The 18789-nt window shown below is 34.6% G+C and overlaps 5 protein-coding genes and 1 non-coding gene across 6 annotated transcripts; 3 read left to right on the top strand and 3 right to left on the bottom strand.

Moving 5' to 3' along the window:
* Window positions 1–84: 84 nt before the first annotated feature.
* Mad (mothers against decapentaplegic homolog 1) lies at window positions 85–5704 on the bottom strand. Its single transcript, XM_014356175.2, has 5 exons — window positions 5275–5704; window positions 4596–4767; window positions 3665–4313; window positions 2897–3584; window positions 85–2799 (listed from the first exon to the last, which is right to left on the bottom strand). Exons 3-5 carry the CDS (start codon window positions 4245–4247, stop codon window positions 2640–2642), a joined length of 1431 nt encoding a protein of 476 aa, XP_014211661.1. The 5' UTR covers window positions 4248–4313; window positions 4596–4767; window positions 5275–5704; the 3' UTR covers window positions 85–2639.
* Window positions 5705–7386: 1682 nt separating this feature from the next.
* LOC106641680 (E3 SUMO-protein ligase ZBED1) lies at window positions 7387–11457 on the top strand. Its single transcript, XM_089598628.1, has 6 exons — window positions 7387–7418; window positions 7894–8064; window positions 8249–9659; window positions 9770–10191; window positions 10267–10421; window positions 10571–11457. The coding sequence occupies exons 3-6, from the start codon at window positions 8310–8312 to the stop codon at window positions 10900–10902; spliced, it is 2259 nt and encodes a 752-aa protein (XP_089454754.1). The 5' UTR covers window positions 7387–7418; window positions 7894–8064; window positions 8249–8309; the 3' UTR covers window positions 10903–11457.
* Window positions 11458–11521: 64 nt separating this feature from the next.
* Window positions 11522–12240, bottom strand: LOC106641690 (transmembrane protein 138). Its single transcript, XM_089598432.1, is given in 4 exon segments — window positions 11522–11650; window positions 11653–11886; window positions 11951–12023; window positions 12110–12240. Coding segments are annotated over 4 exon segments (567 nt in total).
* A 691-nt stretch (window positions 12241–12931) lies between these two features.
* RpL24 (ribosomal protein L24) lies at window positions 12932–14389 on the top strand. The gene is made up of 5 exons (XM_014356159.2): window positions 12932–13026; window positions 13155–13230; window positions 13448–13533; window positions 13639–13800; window positions 14199–14389. The coding sequence occupies exons 1-5, from the start codon at window positions 13022–13024 to the stop codon at window positions 14332–14334; spliced, it is 465 nt and encodes a 154-aa protein (XP_014211645.1). The 5' UTR covers window positions 12932–13021; the 3' UTR covers window positions 14335–14389.
* LOC111642865 (small nucleolar RNA SNORA79) lies at window positions 13985–14119 on the top strand. Its single transcript, XR_002759602.1, has one exon. It is a non-coding gene; the product is annotated as a small nucleolar RNA SNORA79 (small nucleolar RNA).
* Had1 (beta Hydroxy acid dehydrogenase 1) lies at window positions 14380–17737 on the bottom strand. The gene is made up of 6 exons (XM_014356158.2): window positions 17540–17737; window positions 16510–16697; window positions 15965–16173; window positions 15169–15326; window positions 14965–15107; window positions 14380–14890 (listed from the first exon to the last, which is right to left on the bottom strand). Exons 1-6 carry the CDS (start codon window positions 17575–17577, stop codon window positions 14673–14675), a joined length of 954 nt encoding a protein of 317 aa, XP_014211644.2. The 5' UTR covers window positions 17578–17737; the 3' UTR covers window positions 14380–14672.
* Between the last annotated feature and the right edge of the window lie 1052 nt (window positions 17738–18789).

Genomic DNA, 18789 nt, shown 5'->3' with positions numbered 1-18789 from the left:
TTTTTTTTAAAACAATATTTACTTGAAGAATTACAATCACAAAGATCATCAACATCTCTTTTAACTTTTGTAGTCACATAGTCACATTATTTTACGAATCACAAATTACGCACGTAGACATATATGATATAATGAGAAGGATTTCACTTTCTTTTTTCATTACATATAAATTTTGATATACAAGGATTAAGAAGAGCGACATGTACTAGTATCTTGTGTTGGAAATGTTTCAAGCCCTTCTTTTTTCTCCTTCTTTGATTTTTTTTCTACCACAAATTATTGTTTTTGTAGTATTTAACCATCGAAATTATTTCTAAACACTCGACTTTTTTTTAAATAATTTAGTTCCTATTCTCAACTTTTCAATGAATCATCATTTTATTAATAATTCTTGTAATCAATTTTAACATTTGATCTTTATTACACTAGTGAACATGTCTAATTTATATCAAATGAATGTACGTGCTATCAGTATACTAATAACTGTTAGCTGAAAATCTCCTACATCAAATTCATTATAAAGTTGATTTTAAATGTACAATGTCAGCCGAGTACTAGGTAGAACTTTTTCTAATATATTTACTCTAAAAAGGAAAAGCGCTCTCGAGATCGATTATGTTTTTTTTTGTATTAGGATGATAGATACTCTATTTCTCTATCATCTGATATATGTATTCATTAACAATTAAATTTATTTAAATTTACAGATTATAAGCAAAAATCACAATGACATACTTATGACATACTTAGGACTCATTGATATAAAATTTAAACGGATCGTAAAAGAAAACCAATAAATCATATACAATTAATTAACATTCTGAAAATCACATATATATTATTATCGTTAATTTTTATTTTTTGGTACAATTGAAATCGTAAAATGTTTCTTTATTTTCAATTATTATTAGTATAATTTTGTTAATTTGAATGACCCTATATTATAATATTTATAAGTATAGATATATATTTATATTAATGCCTAATATTCGACGCGCTTTTCCTCGGGCGCACTCGTTTTTTACTTATCCTTGAGCACACGCCAATTAAAAGGTTCAATGCAAATGTTTGAAATTTTGATAAGTTATACAAGTTTTACGTACGTACATACACATTAACAACACATACCTTTCTCTTTTAATATGCATACACAGACTTCAAACAAATTTGACGGTTTGTTAGGAAACTTATTGTATTTTACACCGTTTCTTTTTCAACATGGAATGGTTTCTCTATGAATTAATCTAACGATTCGGTCATTTTACCATTTTGTTAATTTTTTTTTTCCAGTGGTTTGCATTTTTAAGAATACGGATTCAGTCGAAGAATTATTAAATTTATATTGATCACGTATTTAGCTAGCAAGGTAACTTTGTTAAAAGATAAAACTGCACATTCGATATTTTCGTAGTAAATGACTTAACTGTAAAGATCTTTTTTCCAAAGTATTTAGTAATAAGATTTTATCAATCTTATAGTACTTGCTTTTTTTTATTGTAAAAGACATTCAATAGACACGCGAATCAATATATTTGTTAATTTTCACGTTTGTCAGTTTATTGTTACGTTTAGAATAAATGTATTGTCATATCTTACAAACGCATATTGTTTAAAAATTTGCGCGATCAAGAATAAATTTTTCTGTCGCAAATTATCATTACATTCTATTTTGGCTTTATAAATTTGTAGGCAAGGCGTTTGCAAAGTAAGAAAAATTTCGCTAGTCGAAAAATAGCAAATTCATCATACTTGTATATTTTAGCAAATATATGTATACACATCTGTTTTTATAAGGCTCGCGACATTTATAATAAAGGGCTGAGTAAAAAGGCCTTCGTTATTGTAGTAATCATTGAAAAGAAGGCACCTTTGTATAAGGATTTTTCGTGATTCAACAACTTTATAAGGTTGTTTATAAAGTCGTTATGTTTGTTTAGTAAAACTGTAAAGGCATCGGCAGTAAAAAGCGAAATAAATTTTACCAACAAAAAAACTTGTAAAAAAAATCTGATATCAGTGTATTAAAATTTTCTCTTAATTGCAATGAATAAAATTAGCTTTGTACCAAAAAACTTTTTTTTAAATCTGTACAACAATAAATTATTTACTTACTTAAAATTCTTATTATATTCTGAATATATAATTTGTTATATATTTGAATTTTCATCTATTTTATTACTTATTATCGTATCACTGGTTATTAACTTTCATCGTTTACATTCTTTTACGCAAAGAATGCAGAAAAAAAGGATATTAATGATTGAAGTTTCGTAAATATTTGTTCTACAAGATAAAAACATAACAGTTGCCTATGTACGACGAATAGTCTATGTGAGACATTGTTTGTCCACAAGGCATGAACTTAAACAATAAAATATAACTGTTAATCAAGAAATACTACGAACAAAAGAATCCATTTCACATTCACACTTCTTTTTGTCTTAAAAAAAAATAATGATAATTATAATCTTTAAAATAAAATTCATAAAAATATTGCATAAATCACAAAGTTAATAATAATATAACTAAAAATTATAATAAAATGATATTTTAATTGAAATAATAAAAACCTACACTTTCGATTTGCAAAATTTTGCTAAAACGTTGTGTTGAGTTCAAATTTACGTTCTTATTTTAATTTAAGACACGGAACTTATGGCATTGTGTGGTGTACCCATTTGTGTGAGAACCTTGTCAAGCCACTGAAGTGGACCGTGAAGGTGGACTTCGATCCAGCAAGGTGTCGAAGTAACGTCTTGACGATGGTACTCGGCTCCCCAACCCTTCACAAAGGACATTCTAAAAAAAAAAAAAAAAAATAGCAAACAAAATTCGTGATGAGAAAATGATGGAATAATCATTGCAAAATTTAAAGCAGCTTCGTCACGCATCTTACCTAATGGTGCACATTTTTGTGAGTTCATAGACGGCCTCAAAGCCATGATTCACGCTCTGCGAAAGCAGCTGAGCAAACTCCTGATTGTTGAATATCTTGAGGGAGCATCCTGGCGGAATTTTACAAACTGTACTAGGGTGGAAGTTGTGATGATGGTTGCAATTTCTCGATTGCACAAAGATTGCCGAATCAGAAAGACATTCTGCATACACTTCACCCCCAACGTAATACAAATGCACGCCCTTGCCGATATGCCTCCTCGTGTTTTCGATTGTGGAGTTACGGTTGACGTTTGACAACTGACCAAGGCAGAAGCGATCGGAATTGTTGCTTGGATTAGTGAAGCCATCGACGATGATGGAGTTTGCTTGGCTGTGAAAGACCTCGCCGACGCGACAATTGAGCTCATAGTAGGCGATCGAAGACCAATAGAACGGCTCTTGGTAGCTGACGGGAGCTACACCCAGATTTGATGTGTCCATAGGCTGGCTGTTGCTCGTGACCGTCGAGTCTGGTGAGGTAGCTTGCCCGTGTTGGGACCCGTCCTCAGGTGGCGTATACGCCGGTGGCGGTGTTTCGGGTAGTCCGTTTGAACCATACGGGCTCTGAGGGTTAGTGTTTGTCGAACCGGGGCTTGGAACTGAGCTGATCGTTGAGATCGGCGAATTAGGATTTACCCCTGAATTCACTGCAAGTACAAAAAAATGAGACTTGGAAAATCAAGTCTTTACGTTATTGGCACGATGTGTCTAATAACAAAGTACTCACCTGCATTTGCATTAGTTGTGTTAAATCCAGTTGATGAGTAGGAAACATTGTGTGGCATAGTAGGATCAGTGAGCTGATGGAATGGCAATAACGAGTGGCCAGGAGCAAACTCGGATTGTCTTGGTACCAAGACTGGTGGCAGTACTGGGCTCTCGACTCTTTTATAATGATAGGGATTAATGCACACCTCTTTTTGCTTGGCTGAGAATGGATACTGACAATGATCTAGAGGCTTTAGTTCATGGTGTGACTGCAAGTCTGGCCATCTCCAGACCCTACAGTAAATCACGTGGGGTAAACCCTTGCGATGTGACACTTGAAGTCTGCCATCGAGACTCCTAGGAATAGTTACGCACTTGCTGGGAGACCCTGGACAACTTAGAGCTTTCTCTAGCTCCTCAATGGCACCTTTTCGCTTTTTCAGTTTTTTCACCAAAGAATCTACAGCTTTCTCAGCCCACTTTTCTTCTTCATCACCTTGCTTCCAGCCAAGCAGTTTTTTCACTGCTGGGCTTGTGAAAGTAAATAGACTATTTAAAGACGACATTGGACCTGAGCTTGAAGACCCTTCTTCATCATCCATATTACAAATTAATGGATTTTATGTCGCTTTAGCGGCCCTTTAAACGCCAAAACTTTACTTGAAACTCTAAAAGTGAAAAGTTTTCTTAAGTAGATGAGATAATAATTTATAAGAACTAAAAAAAATATTGGATAGTAAAAAAAATCTTTATGCATTTTATGACAGAACAAATTATTAATATAAAGTAAAAAAAAAATTTAGGCATTTTTTTTCACCACAGAATCATAAATTTTAAAAACGTCATTTTTTATCCAGAGCTCAATTTTAGTAATCTTCAAAACTTCATGATAAATAAAATTTAAAGTTTGTGTTAAATTTTCTTGATTGTAAAAATTTTTCAACACTCACCAGTCGATGCATGTATATATCAGAAACTCAACATCTTTTGTAAAATAACGTTTTCCAAACGAAAAAATTTCGTTATGGTCAGCTGAATTGAAGAATCACTTCATAAACAAGTACGTGTATCAACAAACAGCGTGTACTTTCAATGGCAGTATTACTTTATTCGTAAAATCACCTGAAAATGTATAAAAACCAGTTATTGTTAATAAACTACAAAAGCAATAGATGCGTTTCAAATGCAGCGTAAAAAAAGTAAAAACAACAAACTGCAAAACCATCGCGAGGACAGCAAAAAACAGTATTAGGTATCAAGAGGCAATGTAATCACTCGTGATTCAATAGATTTAGATAAAACACCTCTCTGTCAACCACCCTCCGATATTTACGTATAACACACGCACAGCTTATAAAAAAAAAAAAAAAAAAGAGACAGGACTTTTGAAAAAGAGAGAAAGAGCGAGGGAAGGACAGAGAGAGAGAGAGGGAGTAAAAAGAAAACAATAACAAAAATAAAAACATGCTTTCTCTCTCTGCGATCCCTCTAGCTGTTTCTTCCCCTCTCTCCGCCCCGACGAGATAAAAAATTTTGGCGTAAGCATGGCACCGAATGAGGGCAAGAGGAAAACGTGGGTTCGCAAGAGTATAAAGTCTGTAGCAATACTTAATCAAGAAAAATGCTTACACTTCCGGGCAAAGTTATAGAAGTAAACACACAGGCATATGCACATGCACAAAAGTCGACGACACACACGACAGCTGAAGTAAACGTCAAGCAGCGTCTTTGCTGCTGCTGCTGCTGCTGCTGACGGCGGCTGACATCAGGGAAAAGAGCATGCGTGCAGCTCTTGAGAGAAAGCTACTACCTAAATGTCGTCGTCGGGCACTGGTTCTTTTCCTCTTGGTCACATCAGACGCGGAAGCCAGGAGGAACGTCCTTCTCTCTCTTGGTATATAGATGCGCTGCGCGTGTTGTGTACCGATACGCTTTGCTCTTTACGGTCTTTGCTGTAGATAGTGTAGAGTAGGTTTTCTGACTGATATCAACTTCCTCGCGTGTGCAGTGCGTAATGTGTGGCCATTGCATTGCTGGGGGGGGGGAAAAATGGCGTTTACACGGGAGCAGACAGACAGACACACACACACTACACTACTGCAGGAGCAGCAGCCCAGCGCAAGAGCAACTTTCTCAGCGCATCAACAGATACACCTCTCCGCCCTCCGCGTCAGCAGACGCCTTTGACCTATATATACATACCTATGTGTATATTTGTGTTGTTGATCGTCCGATAAATGATTGCACCCTCTTATAAAAAAATAAATAAATAAAGTACATTTCACTTGATTTCTTTTCTTCTCTCTGTATCATATAAGAGTACCAACTTAATGCCTAAATAATTCATATGGCGTCATAAATCAAACAAAAATATAAGTAAAATTAGTCAGATTGATAAGCTTCATTGTTGTTGTTGTTGTTGTTGACGGTCTGCTCCAAAATCTAAAGTTAATTGAGATTCGAACTAGCATGGGTTGGCATTACTGACGCACCGGGGAATCTGGTGAATCTAGGGGAAACCGAGACGGCTGAGATTTTTTTTTTTGAAAACAAACCGTATCATTTGAAAAGTTCAATCAGTGATCATAATATTTTAATTTTGTATCGCATGAATCCATTATACGTTATGTAATCACCCAGAATTGCCTACGTGAAGGAGATAGATCACTCCTCGTTCGCGAATTCCTCTTTTTTCCGACATCCTATCGCTTTATATTTTTTTGCCATGATTGTTGGTAGGTACTCGATTCAGAAATTTACTAACCGATGGTATAATTTTTATGCTTCAGCCTCGTTTGTAATATGCACGTTTCAAAATTTCATGCTTCTTGTAGGGCTAACATAATCATCGTTTGTATACATTGCACATTTTGTAATTTTAGAAACTATAAGTCGGTTACTTTAGGACATTATGTTACAACGTTAGTTATTTATACAACTTATTAAAATATTACCGTATTGAATGATTATTTTCATCGAATATTGAGCAAGCGCGGCCTGTTTTTACCCGCATTACCTACATTTTACCAGTTGGTTATTTGGAATTTGGACGCGATACGTGTACACACATATACTTATTACGAAAGGATTAATTGGCTTTAATCACGTGACAATCTTTCGCGTTTTGATGGTTGGTTTAAAAAAATCGTGTAGTTCATCATAAGTTTAATATAACTTTCGTTTTACTTGCCAAATTATCCAAAAGAGATAAAATTGTTTATTACATTTATTTATTTGTCTTAGAAAACAAATAAAAACAAGGTCGACAAACGTGAAATGCAAGGCTTTTTGATGCATGCATACAATAATATATAGGTATAATTATATGATTTTTCGTTACATTGAATATACTTATAACTTAATAATAGAGTTGTAAGAACAACTGTATATTCCAATTGCTTCTTTTCGCAGGACAAATGAATTATTTTTAATAATTTAATTTAAATTACTGAAAATAATGCTACTTATCATAAAAGAAAAAACTGACAAAAAATCAACAAGTGACAATAATCTTTTTTTTTTTTTTTACCTATTATTTTGCTTAAAAGTTTCAGGGTAGGTATACTATATCATATGCGTATAAAATAGATTTTATAGTTTTTGCCGGCATTGTACCGGCATAAGATTTTAGTGAATTATTAATTATAGTTTATCATCGTCATACTTGTAGCGACGAAGAAGCATTTCGGAATCTCTCGAGGGAAAGTAATAATAATTGAAATACTATCAGTTGACTCTAAAAAATTATGCCGATCGTATCATAGCCATCATAGGTAAGTAAATAATTTTATTAATATTAAAAATGTGGCTCGCTCCCGCGCGCGCGATCTATCTCGTGTTAGCCATTTCGTGACGTCACGTCGTGCAATTCGCCAACCGAAAGGGGGGAAAGTCGATATTGCGAGAGTTGTACCTACTTTGTACTGTTACACTCATATATAGTTATACTGTCCAGCCCAAAAAGTTAGAAATGTGCTCACTGTGCTGTGCTGTAAGCCGAGGGTCGCCGCCATCTTGATTAATCGCAAATAAGAGGCACACACGCATATATCATAGCATAGCTCCGGAGAATAATCGACGTTTTTCCATCGTTGCTCTTATAGATAAATATCGATACATCCTATCATCGTCTCTCTTTCTATCGGAATCAATTCAAGTTAAAAACTCTCGGTGATATCTCGCCAGCGAGTTCGGAGATCTTCAAATAACAACGCGCGCCAACAAATCAAAAGTATATTTACTTCGTAGGTCATCTACGAGGATTTTTTTTTGAGACCATACCTACCTAGGGCAGAGAGCAAGAAACCCTTTTCTCATAGGTTATTTCACAAGGAGTTCATGAACAAGTGCATGCGTTGCACTTGCTCGGAATGACGCCGTGACCGCGGGAATCGCAACTCAATTTTTTTTTTGTTTTTGGTAAGTTCTTACATCCATAAATTCGGTCTGATTTTTTTATTTATTTATTTACTTTTGTCTCCTACCAAATTAGTCAGAATACTTATGTCATTAAATTCAAATACAAACTTAATACTTTGTTCTTGGTATTGACTATCACATCTACTTTGAATGGATATTATCAAGTAAACTTTTTTTTTAACAGGTATTGTAGTAGTGTTTCTGAACAATCTTAGGATTTGTAAAGCCATTCAACAAATAATATAATGGAAGGAAAACGTATAATCATTAGTAAAATCGAGTCAGGTGACACCGAAATCGTGGAGGGTGAATTTGAGCCCATCGAGATCACAGAGCATGAGGAAGAAGAAACAGATATTCCAAAGACCAGTTTGCAGAATGTGTTTGCCAAGTTTTTGGAAGAGAAGCATTCCATTCCTTACAAAAAACTTGTGGTACCACAGTCTATGAGAAGTATTTATTGGAAGTTCTTTGGATTTCCAGCCACTGCAGGAGGAGAAATATTGACAAGGGTCAAAATAGTTTGCCTACTTTGCAAGACACAGATCGCTTACAACAGAAATACTAGTAATTTAAGAATGCACTTGCAGAACAAGCATACACAAGAGTTGCATGATTTAGAGTCAGCTAGTCCACCTCGCAAGCAAAATATTACACCAGAGAGCAAAGAAAAAAGAACACAAAAGAGATTGTTGAAAGCAGCTTTGGCTAATAGTTCTCGACACATATATACAACTAATGCTGATGGCACTGTGCATATCAATGGTGACATTCAGTTTATCACTGATACTAATGTGAGTTTTCCTGAAGAGGATATGAATGTATCAGTAAGTAAACCTATAAAATTCATGGTGAAAAATTCTGACATTGCAACTATATCAACCAACAATACTGGAAGTGTTGAATATGTATCATCAGAAAGACATCCCAATAAGTCAAATTCAAGCAACAAATCATCTATAGATGCTATTTTAGAATTTTTAATCATTGATTTACAATTACCAGATATAGTTCAAGAACATGGATTCCAAAGATTCGTTGCTACTTTTAATTCTCCTTGTGATTTGCCAAGCAAAAGTTCACTTGAAGAAATTCATATTCCAGCAATTTACAATAATTTTAAGGAAACAATATTATCTATCATTGACTCCATAAATGGTGAAATAAGCTTAGCTGCAGAGGAATGGGTATCCAATTGCGGTGAAACATTTATTACTTTTCTTATTTATTATCAAAACTTGGATGAGGCAGTTTTGGAGTCAAAGATGTTGTGTACTGTACACGCACCTCAACACTGGGATGTTTCACAGTGGGAAAAAACAATAAAATCCATTTTCGAAAACTGGCACATTGATGTTGACAAGGTCACTGCTGTGGTTGCATCAACCAACCGAGAAGAATTCATCACTGCCTTGTCAAACAAAGGCTTAGCAGTGATACCCTGTTTGCTGCACACACTTCAAGTATGTGCTCAGTCATGTTTTAACGATCTTGTGATTTCTTCAATTCTTGACAAGTGCAGAGCTACTGTTGGTACCATTTTAAATAGTCCTGAAAACTATTCAACTTTACTGGAACAAGAGCAAATTTCGGAAGTAAGTACAAATTTTATCTAAGACTTAACAAAATGATCACGGTTGCTTGATAAATTATCTATTAAATATTTTAACAAATTAATATTAAATTGATAGAAATGATCTTGTAGGGTGTGACAGAATACAATGCCATGGCTTTAGATTGTACCTCTTGTTGGATATCGACATATAATATGCTACACCAATTGTTAATGAGGCGAGAAATAATTAATGATATTTTACCCGAAATGCAAGACATTGATTTAAGTTTGGTGTATCTGACTAACGAGGAATGGCAAAGTGTTAGCGATATCGTTGAATCGCTGCAGCCATTGAAAGATACAATTTACACTCTAAGCGAGGAGAAGATGCCACACATTTCGTTGTTGAAGCCATTGCTCTGGCAGCTAGTAACCTCCCATCTTAAAGTTAAAGATGATGATACAGAGAATGCTCGAGAGATCAAGGATTCTTTGATAAAAATGTTGTCTGAAAAATATGCCGATCAACACGTAAATCTTGTGTTACAGATTGCAACTGTTCTTGATCCAAGGTACGATGCAGTGAATCACAAAGTGATTTGATTAATTTTATTAACTTAGTTCATAATTCATTGTTGTTGTTTCAGATTCAAAGAAGTACAGTATGCCTCTGACGAAGACAAGAAGGAATTTATCACACCCATTAGAGAAATGCTTATCAAGTTAATTATAGAAAATAAAGAGGGCCTTAAATCAAAATCTGAAGATGAACCACCTACACCTAAAAAAAGTCGACCATCTGGTAAATTACTTTATTTATATCTTTTAAAAATTTTGGGTCTTAATGAGTATATTTATAAAGCTGAATTTAATGTATTTAAAAATTAAGGGTTGTTTCAAAATAATTTGTTGATGCTACCGAAAAAATATAACAATGTTTTTTGTTTCTAGGTATGGAACGACTATTGGGTGGGTTACGCCCCACTAAGACAACTATGACTCCCCATGAAAAGGCTAGCCTCGAAATAGCCCAATATCAATCAGAATCTGCCTTGTACATAGATTACTGTCCATTGGAATGGTGGTCAAAAGTATCTGCCAAATGTCCAAATCTTGGAAAAATAGCGAGCCGTTACAATTGTGTACCACTTTGCTGTCCACCATTGTCACGCATATCTACTGAAATGCAGATGGCATACAGCGCCAAAAGAGCCGCACTTCCTCCTCATTTGATTGATAAGCTTCTATTTTTGCACGCTAATTATAATTTAGTTCAAGATTGATCCGAGGGGGAGATTCATGAATTGTAGATAATTTTTTGATGCACCATCGTTTTCTAACTATTTCTTGTACAACAGTGATTGTATTACATGCTTTATGTGTGCATTGTTTAAATGATTATTATTGTTACTAACTGATAAGTTAATAACTAGAAATAAGAATCATCTTTCAAAAATGCAAACATGAAGCATTCAATACATAATGTGAATATGATTAATTTAATTTAATTGACGGTCATACGTAATACTACACAACTAAAAAACTATTGAATTTCATCATTAGATTTATGAGTAAAATGTTCTTTTGCGATTTTATTAAAATATTCAAGATTTTTGGAGCATAGAATAAAATTTTATGTAAATGTAAATACACAATTAAATATTATTAAGTAATTAAAGGAAGTGTAAAAATAGATATTATTCAATCATCTACGTGTCTTTGGCACAGTTATGAGGATTCTAGTTTTATTAAAAAAATTTTATACTCTTACAAGTATTTTCGTAAAGTTGTATGCTAATTGAATTAGCAACCATTAATTGTTAATAAACAAGGTAAAATAAAAATAAAATGACTTCTCATCTCTTAGTTTATTAAAAATTACCTTGCACTACAATAACTTTGTTACGTGAGGCTAAACTGCTTTTGTACCCACTTTGATCCTTCATGAAATTTGGGATCACTTATTCTAAGAGACGCTCTTTTACTGAAGTAATAATATAATACTGCAACTAAAATTAAAAAAAAGAAAAAAAAATACTGTTAGTGAAAGTTATTGTGAAAAAAATGATTAACAATTTAAAGATTACTTTACATGATCTTTGGGTGATAAAAAGGCTGTAATAGGACACTGGCCAAAAATGACTTAACGGTGAAGTCCAATGGATTGTCATGTGCCAAGAGTGCAAACCAATACTCAGCATAATGTATGCAACGCAAATTACTAATGTCATACGAAATTGCGTGTACAAGAGTTGTATCAAACCTGCCTGTTAACATTAACATAAAAATAAAAACTAATTGAGTAGAGATGGTTTAAGTGAATACAAGTACCTGAAACACATAGGTAGAGAAGAAATTAGCCAGTAAAATGGTTAGAGCAGTTATCAAACAGAAGTCTTGAATCCTGAAAATGAAGAGTAAGTTTGTTGATTAGGATTAATGTGTGCGCAGCATTAATCAAATATAAATAAAAATTATCCAGGCACCAACACGAAAAGAACTAGTAAATCGGCTGGACGGCTTCTGGCAAAAGTAGCAAAGGAATTGGCACCAACGTCAAACATTAAGCAAGCATATTGCAAAATTAATGTAAACGAATACTTTTTCTGTGTCAAACTCATACTCAAGTTGTTGGCGTAAAAAATATCTCATCCAATTTTTCTCTCGATTAACCCGTCAAAAGTGTGTATTCGAACAGTTGCCATGACAACGCGCCAATTTAAGTGCAAAAATGAGAACTAGCGCAACTAACGCATATCTTAAAATCACCATAAAAAACAAAAACTATAAAAATTTTCTTTACTTCTTACATTAATTTAATTTCTGGTATTCCATAGTAATTGTTATTTAAACACAATTAAGTCATGTACTCAGATGACTTAAGCTGTGCGTGCGTTGTTTCTTCTATAGGCTTCCGAACTTTGCATAATTTGTATATTTTTTTTTTTTTACCAAATAAAATTGAATAAATTGACTCCATTTAGCATACTACACTTTTTGCAACAAATCACTAATCATAGCACCGTAGGTGTAAAAACCAATTTTCATCTTCCAATTGAATATTAATTACGTGTACTATCTATATGTGATTTCTTTACAAAAAAAATTCAATTCGACCCCTAAGATGAGTAAAATTGTTCAAATAAAACGAATGGATTTATCATGTTGCAAATTAAGAAATGTAACGTCCCATCAAAGGATCAAAGGGGAAAATTCAATCGCCCCCTCGCTGCGGTGCGCGCAGGCCTGAGGGAGAAAACTCGTCCAGAAACCGACCAATCGCATGCCGCGAAAAGTTAGTCTGTTGCGTCGTCTCCTGCGTGACGGATCTCTGTGCGCTCTCTCTTCCAAACGGCGCCAGTCCAAATAACGAGAGACTCTTTTTGACAACACGCCATCAAGATGAAGTGAGTCCGTTGGCCGATGTGCTAGCAAAATCCAAAAATGCAGCAGGCATCACAGCCACCCCGTGATATTCGTGGGTTTCGTGGACCACCCGAGATCTCAGTAATTAATGTATTATTGTTATTTGCAGGATCGGACTCTGCGCCTACAGCGGATACAAAATTTACCCGGGCCATGGCAAGACTATGGTCAAAGTCGACGGAAAGGTGATTGTTTATGCTTAAATGTTCGATTATCCCGTTTTTTTTCGTCGTAGTTGGCTCACCCTACGATTCTGGCCACTTGTTTTTTTGTTTTGTGCGACGGATGTTATTTTGTTGTTCAAACAACAATGAGACCCAGTGTCACATAACCTCCAAGTGCAAGAACCAGTGTTGTGTTTTGTTGATGATTAACCATACATTGTTGTGCTTTCGGTTTTAGAGCTTCACTTTCCTCAACTCAAAATGCGAGTCTGCACACTTGATGAAGCGCAATCCGCGCAAAGTCACATGGACCGTCCTCTACAGGTAACATTTGCATTTTTTGCGCACTCCTTTTGTCAGCTGTGTCAACAACTCTGCAGCTACAACATCATGATTGTTCTAACATGTCACATGCTTTGCTCCTTGTAGACGTAAGCACAAGAAGGGCCAGGAGGAAGAACAGGCCAAAAAGAGGACCCGCAGGGCCCAAAGGTTCCAGCGTGCCATTGTTGGTGCTTCTCTCACTGACATTCTGGCCAAGCGTAACATGAAGCCAGAGATCAGGAAAGCTCAAAGAGATCAAGCTATCAAGTAAGTTGCTTGTTTTATTAACTATTTTTCATGGTATCATTGACATTTCACTATTAATTTTTTGTAGCCATACCTTTTTTGAAATAAGTAAACTAAATTTTTTAATTCATCCAGAGACCATATTGTATCCGGAAGATATTTTTAATGTTCACTTCTGTTACATCAACACTAAAATATTTTTGTTAGACATTCGTTCTTCTAACGAAGTTTACTTATACTACGTTAGATTTTAGAATGTCTTAGATAAATAATGGGCTGCTTCACCCAGAATTGCTCAAAATGTGAATTACATTGTCTGGCTTTGCGGGTCCATACATTTGCATATTAAAACTTTAGAAATTTGAGTATTCAAAAGTTTTCAAACACGCAGATAATTTTTTTTTTTAATTTTATTTTAGAGTCGCTAAGGAACAGAAAAAAGCTAAAAAGGAACAGAAAAAGGCAGTAGCACCACCTAAACCCAAAACTGTACACAAACAAAAGGCTGCTAAGGTACAACAGAAAGCTGCTCCAAGAGTTGGTGGAAAACGATAATTTATATAGTCCTATAAATAAATTGGTTTATCATTAAAAAAAAACTTTTTCTAAATTGTTGGCAATAATTTTATTACACCCATTCGTCAGTGGAAGGCACAATATAACAATATTTTTATATGAAATGAATTAAATAGTCGTATAGTAAAGATGAAATAAGTAATCATCTTTGATAATGAACTAGTTGAAAACCTAATTGATTTGGAGTAATATTTAAATCACAAATAAATTAATAACAATTATAAATGCAACAATAATTTTTCAACATAACGATTATTCAACAATTAATTTGAACACATCTTAAAGCTTACAAATTCTGTTATTATATAACTTTTTTATCACTTTTTTTTTGTAAGTTCTTTTTTGAGCATCGATAATTTTGTAAGAGCAAGATCTCTCCAGCCCCGTCTCTCCTGCAATTTATCAAGTGGGCAAATGGCATTAAGCTCGTTGCAGATTTTTCCTGCCGTTTCTCCCTCGAATTTCGGTGTCGGTCCAAAGGTCATACTAACGTCGTATATGCTCTTATTATAGGATTCGCAGTATTTTTGCATTCCTGAAATTATTAAGTGATATTTATTGTGATTCTAAATAACGAAAAAAAAAAAAAAAAAAAAAAACACTGATTACCTTCAGCATTTAGGTGGGCTGTTTCAAAAGGTCCAAGGAAAGCATAGCGCATACCAAGGCCTTCGCTCATCACGGTATCAATGTCTTTTACATCTAATATTCCATCAGCGACTAATCGCCATGCCTCGTTCAATATGGCATATCTGAAAATTACCACTGCTGTAATAAATTCAGAAGAAAAAAAAAAAAAAAAATGCCCATTACTGTATTCTGTTGAGAGCGAAACCGTCGATTTCACGGTTCAAGACAACTGGTGCTTGTCCAATTTCAGTCATGATAGCTTTTGTCTGAGCAGGAATTTCTTTCCGAGTCCATGGTGCTGGAATTATTTCAACTAGTGGTACGTAGTACGGTGGGTTCACCTAAAAATAACACACTTATGCAAAGATACATTTGAAATAATTCGCAATGTGTTTTTTTCCTGTGTTATTCAAATATTATTTTTCTGTTACACAGGATACATCAAATTCAAGTGTCCACATCTTGATAAGCTAACTGGAGGTTCTTCCCCTTGCTCCGTGAAAAAACGGACAAGTTGTACATGTAATATATGAACATAAAAATGATCGATGTTTAATACAAAAACACCTTTACATAATATTTGTACTGATCAATGAAAAAAAGCATCAAGTGTTATATGCGTGTATAAATACAAATTAACAAAATATTTGAACACTTTGAAACTTTGTGCGTAACGATTGAATTGATGGTGAAATGTACGACAAAAATACGATACGATAAGTACTGATTAGCTGAAAATTGTGATGTAAACGATATGATACGCGATTGTTATGTTCAAGCTAAAAAAAAAAAAAAAATAAGTACATTTCCTCGATTGTCGCTTATATGTTGTAGACGTACAAAGCAAGCGCCAACTTCCAGTCGCGTTCCATAGGTATAAAAAATATCGATTAGATAAGACCCAACCGATCTCGCGTGTTATCAATGAATCGAGGGTATATTCCTCTGAAATCTGATAGCGAAAAAAAAGAAAACTTACGGGATGCGACACGACGACCTGTTCGCGGTGCTTGAGGTCTTCGCTGAAGAGCGAGGGCTTGAAAGTCGACGTGGACGAGGAGATAATGACTTTGTCGTCGACGATACTGTCGAGCTCCCTGTAGAGCTTCTTTTTGAGCTCGATGCGCTCTGGCACGCACTCCTGGATCAACTTCGCGCCCTTGGCCATTTCTTTTAGATCAGGAGTTCCTGCGCACAAATCATCATACATTGTCACGATGGGCGTCAAATTGTTTTTTTTTTTTTTTTTTTATTTCGTAACGTTACTTATCTCATAAGAAAAGTTAAATGTGGACATGTACGTGATGCGATTGTATCTCTGACGTCGGTTTGAAGCGAGACACATGAAGCATGATGATGCGGTAATTTATACGCGAACGGAAATTTATTGAACGACTTAATACGTGATCGCGGATAGCATAACATAGGTATATATTTTTACGCGCGAAATGTCATCTAAAGTTGAATGCAATGATAAATAAAATGGGGATGTGTTAATCAACATAGATATATTTTGGAAAAAACCTTTGATGAGTGAAAATTGTTGTCCAGCGTTGAGTTTCCCTCGAAGGAGACCATTTTCTTCGAGGCGCTTGAGTTGCTGGCGAATATCGTCGAGAGCATTGTCGATCTGTTGATGAACAACATCGTATAGAAGTACGTCGTAGCCCGAACCGGCAAAAAGCATAGCCCAGCTGCGGCCGATCAGGCCACTAAAAATATCATACCATGGAATAATTACATTTCGATTTTTTTCTACAGTTCATGGATGTACATTTTTTTGCGCGAAAATGAGATTTTAGGACCATATATATATATATATATATATATATATATATATATATATATATATATATATATATACTGCAATCTTTGTTGTTGTTGTTAATCATTTCGTTATTTTTGACAAAAATATAAACAGGGCGTGATTCTTCTTGCTAGAGGTTGTTGTTACACAATTCGAAGAAAATACAACCAAGAGTTGACATGTATTACGTAGATAAAAGCCAAAGTATTATGTGCACAATATCAATGTGTAACGTTAGACGTGCTAACATCTTAATCAAGTAATCACGAGTATTTTCTCTCTGTACTGATAATTCATACCGATGCACGTACGTAATTTTAAGTGTATTAATTCATGTTTAAGTTTTAATTATCTATGTTACGAGAAAACTTGTTTTATTTGCATGAAAATCGCGTAACGTTTTTTAAGATACGCGCAGAAAACGTATTATTTATTGATTGTAAAAAATACGAATATTCCAAGTATTAAAATTTTGTGGTTTTATTCGCCCATGCGAATACTTGACAGTGGAAAAAGTATCGTTAAGAAAATCGGTTAAGTGCAGTAAAATTTGATTGCGGCATCAATTGGAACCGGTTTCATTGATTTTTTTAAGTAATACAAGTGTGTGTGAGGCGAGGAAAGCTTATAGAGAATCGACTATATTTGGTATTCGAAAGTCAAGCTTCGAATAGTAATAACCATTTTTAATCATTATTTTGGTAAATTGCCTAATGTACGGTGTGTAGGACGTATAAGTAAACGTACCTGCCGATGATTCCAATTTTCTCGTTTTTCCGTGACATTATTGTTTCCCCAGCGTTGTTGTACAACTGATGCGAGGTGTCTTATCGTTCCAGCAGCTGTGAGCCAATTCGAAAAATTTCCTGGTAGAGGGGGAGCGGTAAATAAGTATATTATAAGTGCTGCGATTCAGGAAATAAAAAAGACTTAAAAAACAACGCCGTTCGCTGCACGCGTATACTAACTTATTCGCTGATTTGCACTTTACTAACTTTACTTATGTACGCGTGTTTGTGTTGTGTTATACTTTTATGCGCAGACTCACTGGCAAAGAGAAAATCAGAAAATATACAGCAGCCTGCGCGATTTGCAGCAGGGGCAGCAGGGCTCTTAACAATGTGTTTTTTTTACGTATTGTAAGTATATGCTCGTTTGCCATGATGATGATATCACATTATTACCACAACAAATAATACGGCCGATGGACTGGGTAGTAGATTATATGGAAAAGTACTCGATTATGATTTGAAATGGTGCGCAACCATTGAACGAGAAATTAATTTGTCAAAAAATATACAATTCCTGTTTCTTATTACGTTATACTTTGGCTTTATTCTTTTACTAACTTTTATTCACACGAGCGCATATTCTGCAAAGAAAATGTGTCTTTCATCTACATTTCACAAGTTTTTTTAACAAGATTGGACGGTGTGCTTTCCAAATAATGTACGTTTTTAATGTCAATTATTGAGATGATCCGTTTTTCTACTCTGCTATCTCGGGTATAAAATTTACCAATAATAAAGATTAAGGCTAGGATTTCGCGAATACATACATTTATATTTATCGTTACGAATATTGATCCACTTACTACTTATCCTAAAAATGCTCCATTCAAAGTAAATCGTACAATCGTATTGTTTACCAAGTGATTGTTTTTACCATGATTTTAAAATATAATGCGTGTACATTCCACAGGAGTAAATGTACTATTTTTATAATTCTTGTTGTTGTCGTTAATATTATAATTTAATGAACATGTGCGTGCACGTAAATTATTTAACCTGTGTGACAATCATCATGGGTTTTATTTTGGAAAGCAAGTACGAAATTCCCGCTAATCAAAGGGATAGGGATAGCAAGGACTCACCATTTCTAGGTTTACAGTACTGTAGACTATCTCTACGGTCATATTTTGTGTGGTTTGCACTTTGCGCGTTTCCAGTGCAGAGAAACTATACTTTTAATCCCCCTTTTCTGCTAGTTTTTTTGTG

The sequence above is a fragment of the Copidosoma floridanum genome, unplaced genomic scaffold, assembly GCF_036245765.1.
Source record: "Copidosoma floridanum isolate Cflo_tuat_1 unplaced genomic scaffold, Cflo_Japanese_pri ptg000006l, whole genome shotgun sequence".
Classification (NCBI taxonomy): domain Eukaryota; kingdom Metazoa; phylum Arthropoda; class Insecta; order Hymenoptera; family Encyrtidae; genus Copidosoma; species Copidosoma floridanum.
Note: the sequence above shows the minus strand (reverse complement) of the source record. Positions and strands in the feature narration are given on the sequence as shown.